This window comes from Onychostruthus taczanowskii, unplaced genomic scaffold, assembly GCF_017590055.1.
Source record: "Onychostruthus taczanowskii isolate IOZ18803 unplaced genomic scaffold, ASM1759005v1 scaffold2, whole genome shotgun sequence".
NCBI lineage: Eukaryota > Metazoa > Chordata > Aves > Passeriformes > Passeridae > Onychostruthus > Onychostruthus taczanowskii.
In genome coordinates, this window is record NW_024499239.1 from 3,393,448 (window position 1) to 3,405,043 (window position 11,596).

The window sequence follows — 11,596 nt, forward strand, 5'->3', positions numbered from 1 at the left end:
CAGTAGAACTGACCGTCATCTCCATTTGACTCCTACTGTGTGGAAGTGAGGAATCGCTGGCAGTGTGCACTGGCAAACCTCTGCTGGGGCAATGTGCAGTCAGAGCTGTAAATTCCTGCTTTGCATGCTGCTTTCCAGGTTCCTTTGGCAGCGGCTGCAATCAGCTGCATCTCACCCCAGCAGGGAAAGCTGCAGGACGGATGGAAGCCTGTGGTGGACAGTTGCCCATTTCCCATGTTGCAGACACAATAGTTTGCAGACCCTTCCCTTCAGCGCTTGTGCTCTCACTCACTGCATTTCACATTCTCCAACTACAAAAGAACAAGAAAGCCCACAGGACTGTGGCAATCAAGGCTTCAGCTGGTTACATTATATATAACTGCCCATACACACTATATTGCTTGTATCTCACGTATCCAGGTATTTTGAGAGAGAACAGCAGCACACCCCTCCTGCTGGCAATGTGCTGCAACAAGAAGTCTGATAAAAACTGCTAAAATCCCAGCCCCCGAGCCAACCAACAGGTGAGAGCTGGCCAGGGTGCAAGTCCTTTGAGACACTGGAGGGACAAGGCCATGTCCTGGAAACTGCACTGCAGACACAGCACTGCTAAGAATACGGACCTGGATCCCTCCATCACCTTCAAGTCTTTCCTTACGTCCCAACTTGATTCTTTAAACTGTGAAAAATTCCAACAGGCACTTGACAACGTTAAATCAGTCACTAGTAGCAAATACTGATGCACCTTTCAAAGCTTTTACTAAAATTTCACGAGCTATCTAATTGCATGCTAGACTTCCAACAAGTCAATGTTTGTGCTTTAAAAATAATAAAAAAGCTAGTCTAACAGCACTATTCAAACTAACCTGCCTAGCTGGTCTTTGAGAGCAGCCAAATACATTGCTATGACTGGGCAAAAGCAGTACTTGGCATCTGTGTAAGTTTGTAATAGTAAAATAGAGATGTAGAAGTTGCTGAGATTTTTTCTGCAACTTAACGCTCACCTCTATAAACAAGGGCTTCATTCTGCTGATCCTATGATCGTAACTTTTCACATCAAAAATTAAAGCATTAAACAGCACACATAAACTTTGAGAAGCTTCTAGAATTAGAGCATGGTGAACTGGATTTTAGATTTTCAGAAAAAACAATTCCGTGGCTTTTCCCAATTACATTTCTATTCCTAAAAAGAAAAATCAGGTCGCACCAGTTACCCTGCCTGGGAGAGGTCTGTATGTCCAGCGGCACCACTTCTGATTAACACAACAAGAAGTTTCCCACAAACAGTCAGAAGTTTAGGCTCTTCCTTGCAGTTCCCTGTTCCTGCCTTGTTTTAACATGACCTTTGCTATAAATGCACTCCCTCCAGGAGGTGAAACTCATCATGGACAGTGTGGATCCTTAGACTGTGGGAAAGAAAAGGCTACAGGTTTTGGCTACAAAGTTTGCTTCAAAATAAAACAAAGACCAAAAAACCCAAACTAAATGCCTTAAAACAACCCAATAAAAATCAAAGCACCAAACCATACAATTCCTTTGGGCCAAAACAGGAACATGTGGACCTGGAGCCCAAAATGGCAGCCTGTTTTCATACCACTGTGATTGCCTGCCATTACACTGCTATGGTCTTAAGAGTTTGAGAAATGTGGCATTAAGGGGCTTTCTGGAAAGAGAAACCTAAGAGAACGATTAGGGGCTGTTCTGTTTCTGATCTGCAAATGGAATGGTCAAATATGTAATGCTCCATTAGTACTTCAGCTTCAAAAAAGGCACATTCATTATATTAGAAACCATGTCTACTACCTTCCAAGACTGCTACAAGGTAGATCTCAGTGGGTTACACAGGCTCAAAATCCAAGTCACCATTGGAGAGTAGAGGTAAGCCTGCATTTCTGCAACCCATGTATCTTCAGTGCTTAACATTCTGAAAGACTTCATAACACTGGCATTTATCAGAAACTAAAATAAATTTAATAAACTTTCCTCATCTAAAGGACATAATCACTAGGTAAACCTTTGTGGCAGGAATTATGGCAGCCATCAAAACCAAACTGAAAATAACACAAATTGAGACACTATGTTTTATTAATAATCTTCCAGATTACATTTCTAGTCCTAAAAATAAAAATCAGGAATACATCTAAACCTATGAATTCCATTGCTGCTCAGTCCTGGGAATAGAACATGGTTAAGTTGGACCACTTAATTACTTTCTGTGTACCTTAATATATAAAATAGAAAGAAATCAAATAATACTAGCTCCCGCCAGATTGCATATTAAACACAGTAGGTTGTTAATCACCCCACATAATTTCCTGATAAAAATCCCTGATTAAGAAGTTTTCCCTCTAAATTAAGTTTATAACATTCTCTGTTGGTGGCTCAGCCACTGGATGGCATAGGTTCCAGAACCTGCTCCCAGGTTTCTTGTTGCTTAGATTATCCAGCCTCAGGTGCACCATGGAACCACCATCTTTGGAGGTGGAGCCAGCAGTTTTCTCCTTAGCACAGTCTGCTTCAAGAGGCCTGAAGAATCAGCTCTTGAAAAAACAGGAAAGGTGGTTGTGTGTATCGGAGGAAGAAAAGAGGAATTCTCAACACTCCGGAGAGCAGATCCTTGAACTCAGCTGAGCCAGGTCCAGCAAGTGAGAAAACCACTCAAATCCCACCATGGGAGCAGGCACCACAGCACAAACAAACCAGACAATAAGCAGATCTCCAGTGCAGAAGCTGTCCATGAATGCATCAGTCCCATGAATCATCTGCTATAAAAAGTTCAGTGTCTCATCTTCAGCATTGTTTAACTAGAATTCTGTACATTATATACAAAAATCCACAAGGATAACTGCTTGATGCTTCCAATCCTTGTTCTTTTACAGCAATGAAAAATTTTAAAAACCAGAGTCTGGACTTATAAATAGTGCAGAAAAGGCAAATGCTAAGAAGACAATGCCTCCTATGATTGTCACTGAAAAGAAAACACAAAACAAGAAGAAATTAGACATCAAAGAGTAATTATCTTCCATGACACATTACAGATGTTATTTTTTCAAAATGTCTGATTCCCAAATAACCTTACTTAATTCATGCTACAAGCAGTGGATGTTGTTTCTAGCTCAGTATTGGGATGCCCATATACCAACCCACTGTCTAACTGCATCTCCAAGGATATTTTCTGGCCCACAGAAGGAAGCTTTGTTTTACTCATTACTGGAGCCAGTATACAACTAGGTTAACACCTGCTGTTGAGTATTTGGCTGTATGGCAGAAAATAGGATAGGATATTCTCATGCCAGAGCAAGCCATCAATTGTATATTATATATATACATATATTTAGCATTTTTTGCACATTTTAGGCAACTATATTGAAAGAAAAAGTATAAAAAATGTCAACTGTTTGCAAAAGCCACAATCTGCTAGAGGCTAGGACAGAATTATGGGAAAGCATCTCTGTATATGTTCCCCGACTCTTTAAACAAACCAACATCCTAGAAGGATCTTTGGTTTAATCTAAGGCTGTTTCTGTGGCACAAGATCCACACTGTGCTTGGAGCATATGAAACCATTGTTAGATTAGCATTTTGTCATCAATTTCCTCAGCAAACAAACACAACAGAGTGCATGCTTCACTTTTAGCAGTGAAGCTGGTCTTTTAGCACCTCTGCAACTACAGAACAAACATTCTGAATGAACATATATAGCAAACAGCTTCACAGGATTATTCTTGGGAGCAAGAAATCCCACCACATCATAGGACTGACAGTGGAAGCAAGCTGCAACCTAAGTTAAGGAAAAACACACAAGCCCATGTAACCTCACCAGTCCTGCCTGTTGCAATTAGTAGATATGATTTAAAAACACCACTTATGCCATACAGAGTAGTTTTTAAAACTTTTAAATGGCTGGTGTAAGTCATTAGGATGCAGTTCTCTTGCTCACCTGACAGTCTAGACTCAGAATGGCAACAGAATTTCTATTATCCAGTGTCAAAAAATGAATACTGACCATTTAAAATTCCTTCCTCTGGTCTCCTAAAAGAAGTAGCCAATAGTGAAGCAAAACAAGGTGGGATGCAAGACAGACTCAAAACCAAACCCTGAATAACCCAAAACAAAGCACCAGTTTTTATGGGTTTTCCAAAAGTTTCGAGAAACACTGTTCCCAAGCATGCAGCTCTTTACACCACAAAAATTACCAGCATTACATTGTTTTGGTTGGAGTGAGTTTTCACTTACCAGTCCTAACAGAAATTTTTTGTGCTATCATTCTCCCTCCGATAACTGCTAAACCAGTGCATAGGCAATGTCCCACCGTTCCTCCTACTGCCACACCATAAGGGTCCTACGGGGAAAAGAAAGGCACAAAGGGATAAATTGGCACTGTTGAAAACCCACTAGTCCTACAACAACCTCAGAGCAGTGCTTTGATTTCCTGGTTGCAGACTGCCAAGCATGGAGGATAGTGCCTGGTGATTCCTCTGCTCTGCTGTTCAGCACTGACAAAGACTAGTAATAGTGAACATCAGCTGGTGAGACAGATTTAAACCCAGCCTAAGATAGGAGCATATGGCATGTTTCAGCCACGCAGCATCTTTAAGTTGTTAATTATAGATCCAGAAATCACTCTGCTGGAGTTAAACCAATAGGCAACCTCTAGAGGGAAGGTGGCAGTTGTTGAAAAACACAATATGCATCAGCTGGAAGAGCACTAACCTATCTATAAAGAAGGAGAGAGATAAGTCCTTGAACTGCAAATGAAAGCTTTCAGCAGCATTCCAAGTTCTCTGCCCTGCTTCTCCCATTTGTGCTCCACACTCTGCCCTGCTCCACCATCCAAACAGGGAAGGATAAGCATGAAAGATTTGAAGTCCAGAGGACAATAAATTATTTTATAATTTACTGTCATGAACAGCTTTTCAGTGTGTGAACAACTGCAGTACCTAAAGAGATTTCTCAGATCTGCTTAGAAATTACACAGCTAAGGACAGCATATGTCCCCTGCTCATCTCTATGTGACACTTTTAGTTCCAAGAGGAAAAAAAAAAGCTGCTGCCCTCACCTAAGGAATGCATGAAATCTCAAAGAGGTGAACAGCAAAACTGTCTAAGAAACTGTGGTTTGAAGACAACACTCAGTAGCCCAAAAGAACCAAAAACACAAGCCAGTGAGAAAAGCAGTCAGCAGGCTGGAAAGCACCAAGAAGTGCAGGAAAGCAGGGCTGGGCCAGCAGAACAAACAGGCCCCCAGGAGCAGGACCCAGAATCCCTGGATATCCCTACAGCCAGCAATTACCTATACAGCCCTCAGTGGCAGAAGGTTCCACATTCCATCATAGTTATTCACTGATTTTGAAAGCCAGTATCAAGATACCTTCAATTAATTTTTTGTTTGGTAGCACTCCTATGAACATTTCATATTCTACAGGTAAAGCCCACAGGCTTTAACTACAATGCTCAGCACTTCACAAACCAGACTAAAGAGCTGACACACACTTCCTAAAGGGACACTTAGGAAATGCAAACCAAAAGTAAACAGATGTAAAAAGATGGGCTTAAGCAACTTGCCTAGCAAATAAGGCAGAGGCTGTAGTGCTTCGTTTTTTTTCCAAGAACAATGAGATCATCCTCTCCTGCTGTTAGCTCTAAACATCTTCCCTACACTGTAACAGAGACAGGAGGTTCCTGCAGGTTACAGCCTCCTTCATTACACAGCCCTGATTTATCCCTAGGGAACATTTGAAAGTGCATCTGAAAGAAGCATAAGTCCTAGGGAAAAAAAAGTAAATTATCTCAATGCATGAAAGAGCATAGGCAAGCTACTTATGTTTATTAAAAGCTTGACTATAAGCCTTCATCTTCCTTTAAGATAATACAGCTATATACAGCTCTATATACAGTTCTATATACAGCTATATACACTCTAATCACCACAATGAATATGATTTAAATTACAGCATTACTTAGTGCCTGGCAGTTTAGAGTTTATTGTCCTTCTATACACTGTACCATATTAACTCATATTTTAACAAGAGGTATCTGAGAAGGTCATCTTTCTAACAGTTTAAAGCTTGATGGAATGGAAGTATCTTTTAAAGTTACCCAGTTAAAACTGAATGACCACAAAAACCAAAGAAACACCTCTTCTGTAACATCCCTCAACTGTAACAAAACCCAGTTGATGTCAGCTGCATGACATAAAGCAGCTATTTCCAGAAATGTCAGTGCAGTTCCAATCATGTAACAGTAGTTTTAATACTACAGAGAGCTTCAGTGCATTTACTGTCACGTCTTGACACAAACTACGTAAGGAACATCAAGGCAGCAGGTGTGAATCTGATAGCTCCTGCAAGAGTATTTTGTTTCTTATCCCTCTATGGCAACCCAAAGAAGGCAAAAGAACAGCAGGGATTCTGCAACACTCACCTCTCTGGCAGCCAAGACTATGGTTGTTAATTGGGAACGATCGCCCCATTCTGCTAAAAATGTTAAAGTAAAAGCTTGAACAAAGATTGGTGAAATAAAGTGTAGCCACTTCTTCTGAGGTATAGTGGTGCCTGGCCCAGATTCCACATCTCCTGGCCCATTTAACAGTTTAGTTCTCTGAAGCTGTGTAGGTCAAAGGAAAAAAAAAAACAAGAAATAACCATAAAATTAAAAATCATCCAAACAACCCATAAGAAACACTCAAAAATAAAGGTAGATATTTCATTTCTAGAATGTTACTATCCACTGCCTGCGGCATTATCAACATATTTATACAGTCACCATGACAAAAAAATAGCTATATATACGCATACTGTGTATACATAATATATATACATACTGTGTATGTGTGTATACACACATATATATATAGCTGCAATCAGCTCTAACCTTCAATTATTGTCCATCTTGTACTGCTTACAAATAAAGTGTCTGACCATTAGAAGAAATAAAAGTTGAGCCAAGAATAAGGTGTTGGTGTCCTCCCTGCTAGCAATGCATTAAAAACACGTCAAAAACACCCACACTAAGCAGAAGGCCCCTTCTCTCCTAAGAAGCCAGGCTTGCCACAGGACTGGAATCACCTGCTGAAAGAGCCTTCAGGGAACCACTTCCATCCCATCTACCACATATTTCCTGTGTCAGTTTATCAGTCACAGACATAGCTGAACAACCCAAACATGACAGTGCTGCTCTGCAGCTTCACAGCTGTAATTTTTCCACCAGCTGTAACAAACAGCAATTTCACTACTTACTTCCTCATCTTTTTTTTTAATTTCTGCTTGAACTTCCTCCAGCTCTTCCTGACCTTCATCTGGACTCATTTTCAAGCCTTCCCGAAGCATTCGGATGCCAAAGATTGCAAACAGTGCTGTTGACACATAGTACGTGTACACACGAGGAATAACCGTGGTGGCATAGCCAAACAAAACTGAAAAGAAAACAAATGTGTCATTTAAAAAAATAAGCATGAGGATCATAATTGTTTTTCCCACATCTAAGGAATGCTTGCTAGCAAAGTCAACAATCCAAACATCCACTGATAAATAAATATTTTGTTAGTTTTGTATAATTTTCTAAGTTTCTGGAAGATAACATGCTAGAAACTCCAACCATTACTGCTTATGCCAGAGACTGAAGTCCACTAAGACACAGACAATGCACTCGAGCCAAAGCTGAGGTGCTGCTGTTCCTGAGAGCCAGTCCAAACAACATTATCTTTCCCATCAAGGTCTCTGCAAGTCCTGCCTTCCTCCATACACACCATTAAACTACCATCTGTAATTGTGTTGGATTAGTCATAGTGTTCTCCAGTTAATTCCATTTACATGTTAGATAGCATCTCTTTCCAATAATTTCATTTATCAGATGAAGTCAGAATAAGATTTTCAATGAGGTAAATCTACCAGGCATATCTACAAATCATCCAGCTGGGTGAATCCATGTCTGTCTTCCTTTGCCAAGTACACATTGCTATTCCCTTGTTCCCCATATTCCCCACACACACAATGTGACCAACTTTGATCTTTCTTTATTTCAAAGGCAGATCCCTCTTACTGAAAAGCAACCTTCACAGCATGTCTTTTAGAGGTATTGAGGGTGATTAAACTAAGCCAAAACTAGTTCTTAAATAAGAAATATGTATTCAGAACAAAATACCTCGTTTTCACAAAATAAGCCCACTCAGCATTTTTTTGACAGGAAAAAGGCCTATATAAATGGGAAGAAATAAAATGTCCACACCTTATATTCAAGGTTGTTTGGACCATGCACTCACAAGTGTTTCTGTTACTTTATTCCACATGCAATTAGCTAAAAGGAAGCATATTACCACGTGCTTTTTTGTACACACCTTTTTAGTTGAAAAATGCACTCAGAAGTTACTAAGTGATCTAGAAATAATTCTGCACTGCCACTACCAGAAGTAAGAATGAGACCAGAATTAATCAGCCTTATTGCTCATAAACACAGCACATACATACACATACAGCAGTACTATTTGCAAAGCTAAACAAACCAGAAGTTAAACTAAACTTCTTTAAAAAGACTGAAAATACTGCAGTAAAACAATGCAAGAAAGCTAGACAAAAAGGCTACCTCTTCCAAGCATTTCTTACATATATAAGCACAGACACAGTGAAACAATCAGAACTGTAAGACAGTTTATTTTGTCAAGCACAGCTTGAAAAAATATCCCAAGTAGATTATTTGGACCTAAAGAGTTTAAGTGAGTATGCCTTCATGAAATCAAGGTGGGCAAACCCCCCAGGAATTTCCAAACTCAGCTTGTATAAAACAAGGGCAAGAGACAGGAGAAGGAAAGGGTATGGGGGAAGAAGAACCAAACAAGTTCCTTTCTGAAAAGGGAATAAATAATTGGGAACCTCTAAACTGGGGGATAAAAGCAGAAAAGGAAGCTTTTATGAGAAAGCATTAAGAAAGGTTTGAAGAAAGAATTTGTATAGAAAAAGAGAGCCGTAATGGGCAGGAGAAATTACACACAATGCAAGTGGAAACTGCTCTAACTAAAGCTGCAATAATTGCAGCAGTGTACACAGCAACAGCCACACACCCAAAAACCATTCACAGAAACACTTGCCAAGCAGCCTGCGCCAGTGAACTGGCTGTCTCCTGTGTGTGTAAACCAGTCACCACTACTTCAAGCATTTCTCAAATGGGCATGGTTAGAAATGAGCACACAGACAAACTCTGTGCTGCATCTGATGTACCTGAAGGCTGCTCCATTTTACCATCACAGCTACCTAAGTGCCCATGGCTACAGGCTCCTCAAGTGCCCCCTGACACCTCACTTCCCGCTCCCGCCCCTCCATCTTCCACCTACACAGCTCCCAGCACAAATCCAAACAGCCACGTGTGCAGGAATACAAGTCAGATGAGGAAAGTGTGTCATCATATAAAGAATCTTTTGCCTTAGGAGGAAAAACAGAAGCCACTCCCACATTCCCTTTAGGCGCACTAATTTAACAAGAGAAAAAAAAAAAAAAAAAGTAAACCAGTCCAAAAATCAAAGGAAGTGCTTAGGCTCTCCATCTCATTCCCCTTCCTTAAGCTCCAGTTGAGGCCTAGGGAACACACAAAGACTTCATGAGAGGAAAGAGCCTAAATACTCCATCTGAGATTCCATGCTCCACAGGAAAAGCTACACACTCTCCTCAAAACAGAAAACTGCATATATGTACTACCCACATTCCAGTTAAGGTTTTTGTATAAATACATACCCATCACTTCTTAAGCGATAAAACAACTGCAAAAGCAGCGTGCTAACCTGATAAACACGTCATCAGTCCCAGGGCCAGCATAGCACCAGCCAGCACAGTCAGGCGGTTGTAGCGCATGGCCATGATGGCCGCGATGAAGAAGGTCTTGTCGCCCAGCTCTGACACGATGATGACCGATATAGCAGCCACGAAGGCGTGAATAAAGCCCAGGTTGGTCTTGTCAGCTGACTCTTCACTGACTATGTGCACTGGAGCAACCAGCGAGGAGCGGCCTTTCTGTAAGGGGGGGAGAGAAAAAGACCAAATAAATCCTAAACACTCGTCAACTAGGCTTGAAAGCTTAGTACACAGAAATACAAAGCCTTGCATTTCTTCAGTCATACCATCGTGTGTAGAGTGACATTTTAAGCAGATACATCTCTCATGCTCATTAATGATCATTAACTAGTTCCTGGCTGCCACCCACCTCAAATTGCCAGTTAGGCACTTGGTAAGAGGATCCTGCTGATTATTTAAACATTACTTCACTGTGCATGCTATTACCAGAACATGAGAACCACCATTACCAACAAAACGTGGCCAGCTCAGGTCCAATATTGCCAATCCCCACTGCCAATATTTAAAATCCCTACCCATTTTATGACTTTAGCTGTGAACAGTTTTCTGATATAAATATTAGTATGTGCTTCAAAATAAAACTGGGTGACTTCAATACCTTAGGAAAAAAATAAGCCCATTAAAAAATGGTCAGGATCATTTTCTTCCATCGCAAAATCTTTGCATCTCAGATGCATTAAAATTTCATGGATTCACAGAATGGGTTGGGTTGGACGGAACCTTAGCAATCATCTAGTTTTAAGACCCCTGCAATGGTCAGGAACATTTTTCACTAGACCAGATTGCTCAGAGCTCCACCCAACCAGGCCTTGAACACTTCCAGGGATGGGGCACCCACAATTTCTCTGGGCAACCAGTACCAGTGCCTAACCCCCCTCACATGAAAGAGTTTATTCCTATTATCTAGACTACATTTTTCCTCTTTCCGTTTGAGTCCAAGCCAAATTCTCTGTCAGCTTCGATCAGCTTCTCCTGCACTTGCTCTGTGTTTGCTGAAAACGAACTTTACGACTCTCCAGTGGTGAAAGCAGACCAGCACACTCAGTTCCCACTCACTCACTAAGTGTCTACTTCTACACACAGTAAGGTATCTGTGATCACAGGCAAGGCCCAAGATCTCTATACCGATGTTCACATCCCTGACCAGGGATGGCTGAGAATGCTTGTTCCAGCACATCCACCAGCAGAGACAGCCCGCAGCGTGTTTTGACATGACGGCTTCCCAGCATTCCACTTTCAGCAACGCTCCAAGTTTCCTGGTGTTGATATTTAGCTCCCACGCTCTGTGTGACACGCTGTGACTTCCCAGAGCTCCTTCACCTCTCGCAGCACTCTGTGTTTTCTGGTTTGTGTGTGTGACACCCGGCGTGCTCGATGTGCTACACCAAGCCACATGTCAGGAATTTTCCATCCCTCTGTGTGATCAGTGGAACTAGAATCCCCTCACCGAGAACACTGTTGAGTAAGTTTTAACGCAAAGGAATTGATATTAGTTGTTGAGAGAAAAAAAACCTGGCAGCTTTGGATCAGCAACAGAGCCTGCTTTCAGCTGCTTCTGCGGGGGAAAGAGAGCACTGACCCCTTTCCCACGTCGGACATAGATGTCCCTCTTTCAGCAGAGAAAGGGGAGAACGAGGTGGCCCTGCAGCCCTCCTTTTTTTCTGCTAAAAGCGGGGAATTTCGGAGCCCGACGGCCTCCGGAAGGCGCAGCGCGGCGCCGGCCGAGCGCTGCCGCGGGGGGCACGGCGCGGGCAGCCG

At 41.6% G+C, this 11,596-nt stretch overlaps 1 protein-coding gene across 1 annotated transcript; it reads right to left on the reverse strand.

Annotated features, from left to right (window-relative positions):
• Nucleotides 1-2,071: 2,071 nt before the first annotated feature.
• On the reverse strand, nucleotides 2,072-10,117 carry TMEM165 (transmembrane protein 165). Its single transcript, XM_041403062.1, has 5 exons — nucleotides 9,769-10,117; nucleotides 7,238-7,413; nucleotides 6,423-6,605; nucleotides 4,237-4,342; nucleotides 2,072-2,968 (listed from the first exon to the last, which is right to left on the reverse strand). Exons 1-5 carry the CDS (start codon nucleotides 10,100-10,102, stop codon nucleotides 2,892-2,894), a joined length of 876 nt encoding a protein of 291 aa, XP_041258996.1. The 5' UTR covers nucleotides 10,103-10,117; the 3' UTR covers nucleotides 2,072-2,891.
• Nucleotides 10,118-11,596: the final 1,479 nt, after the last annotated feature.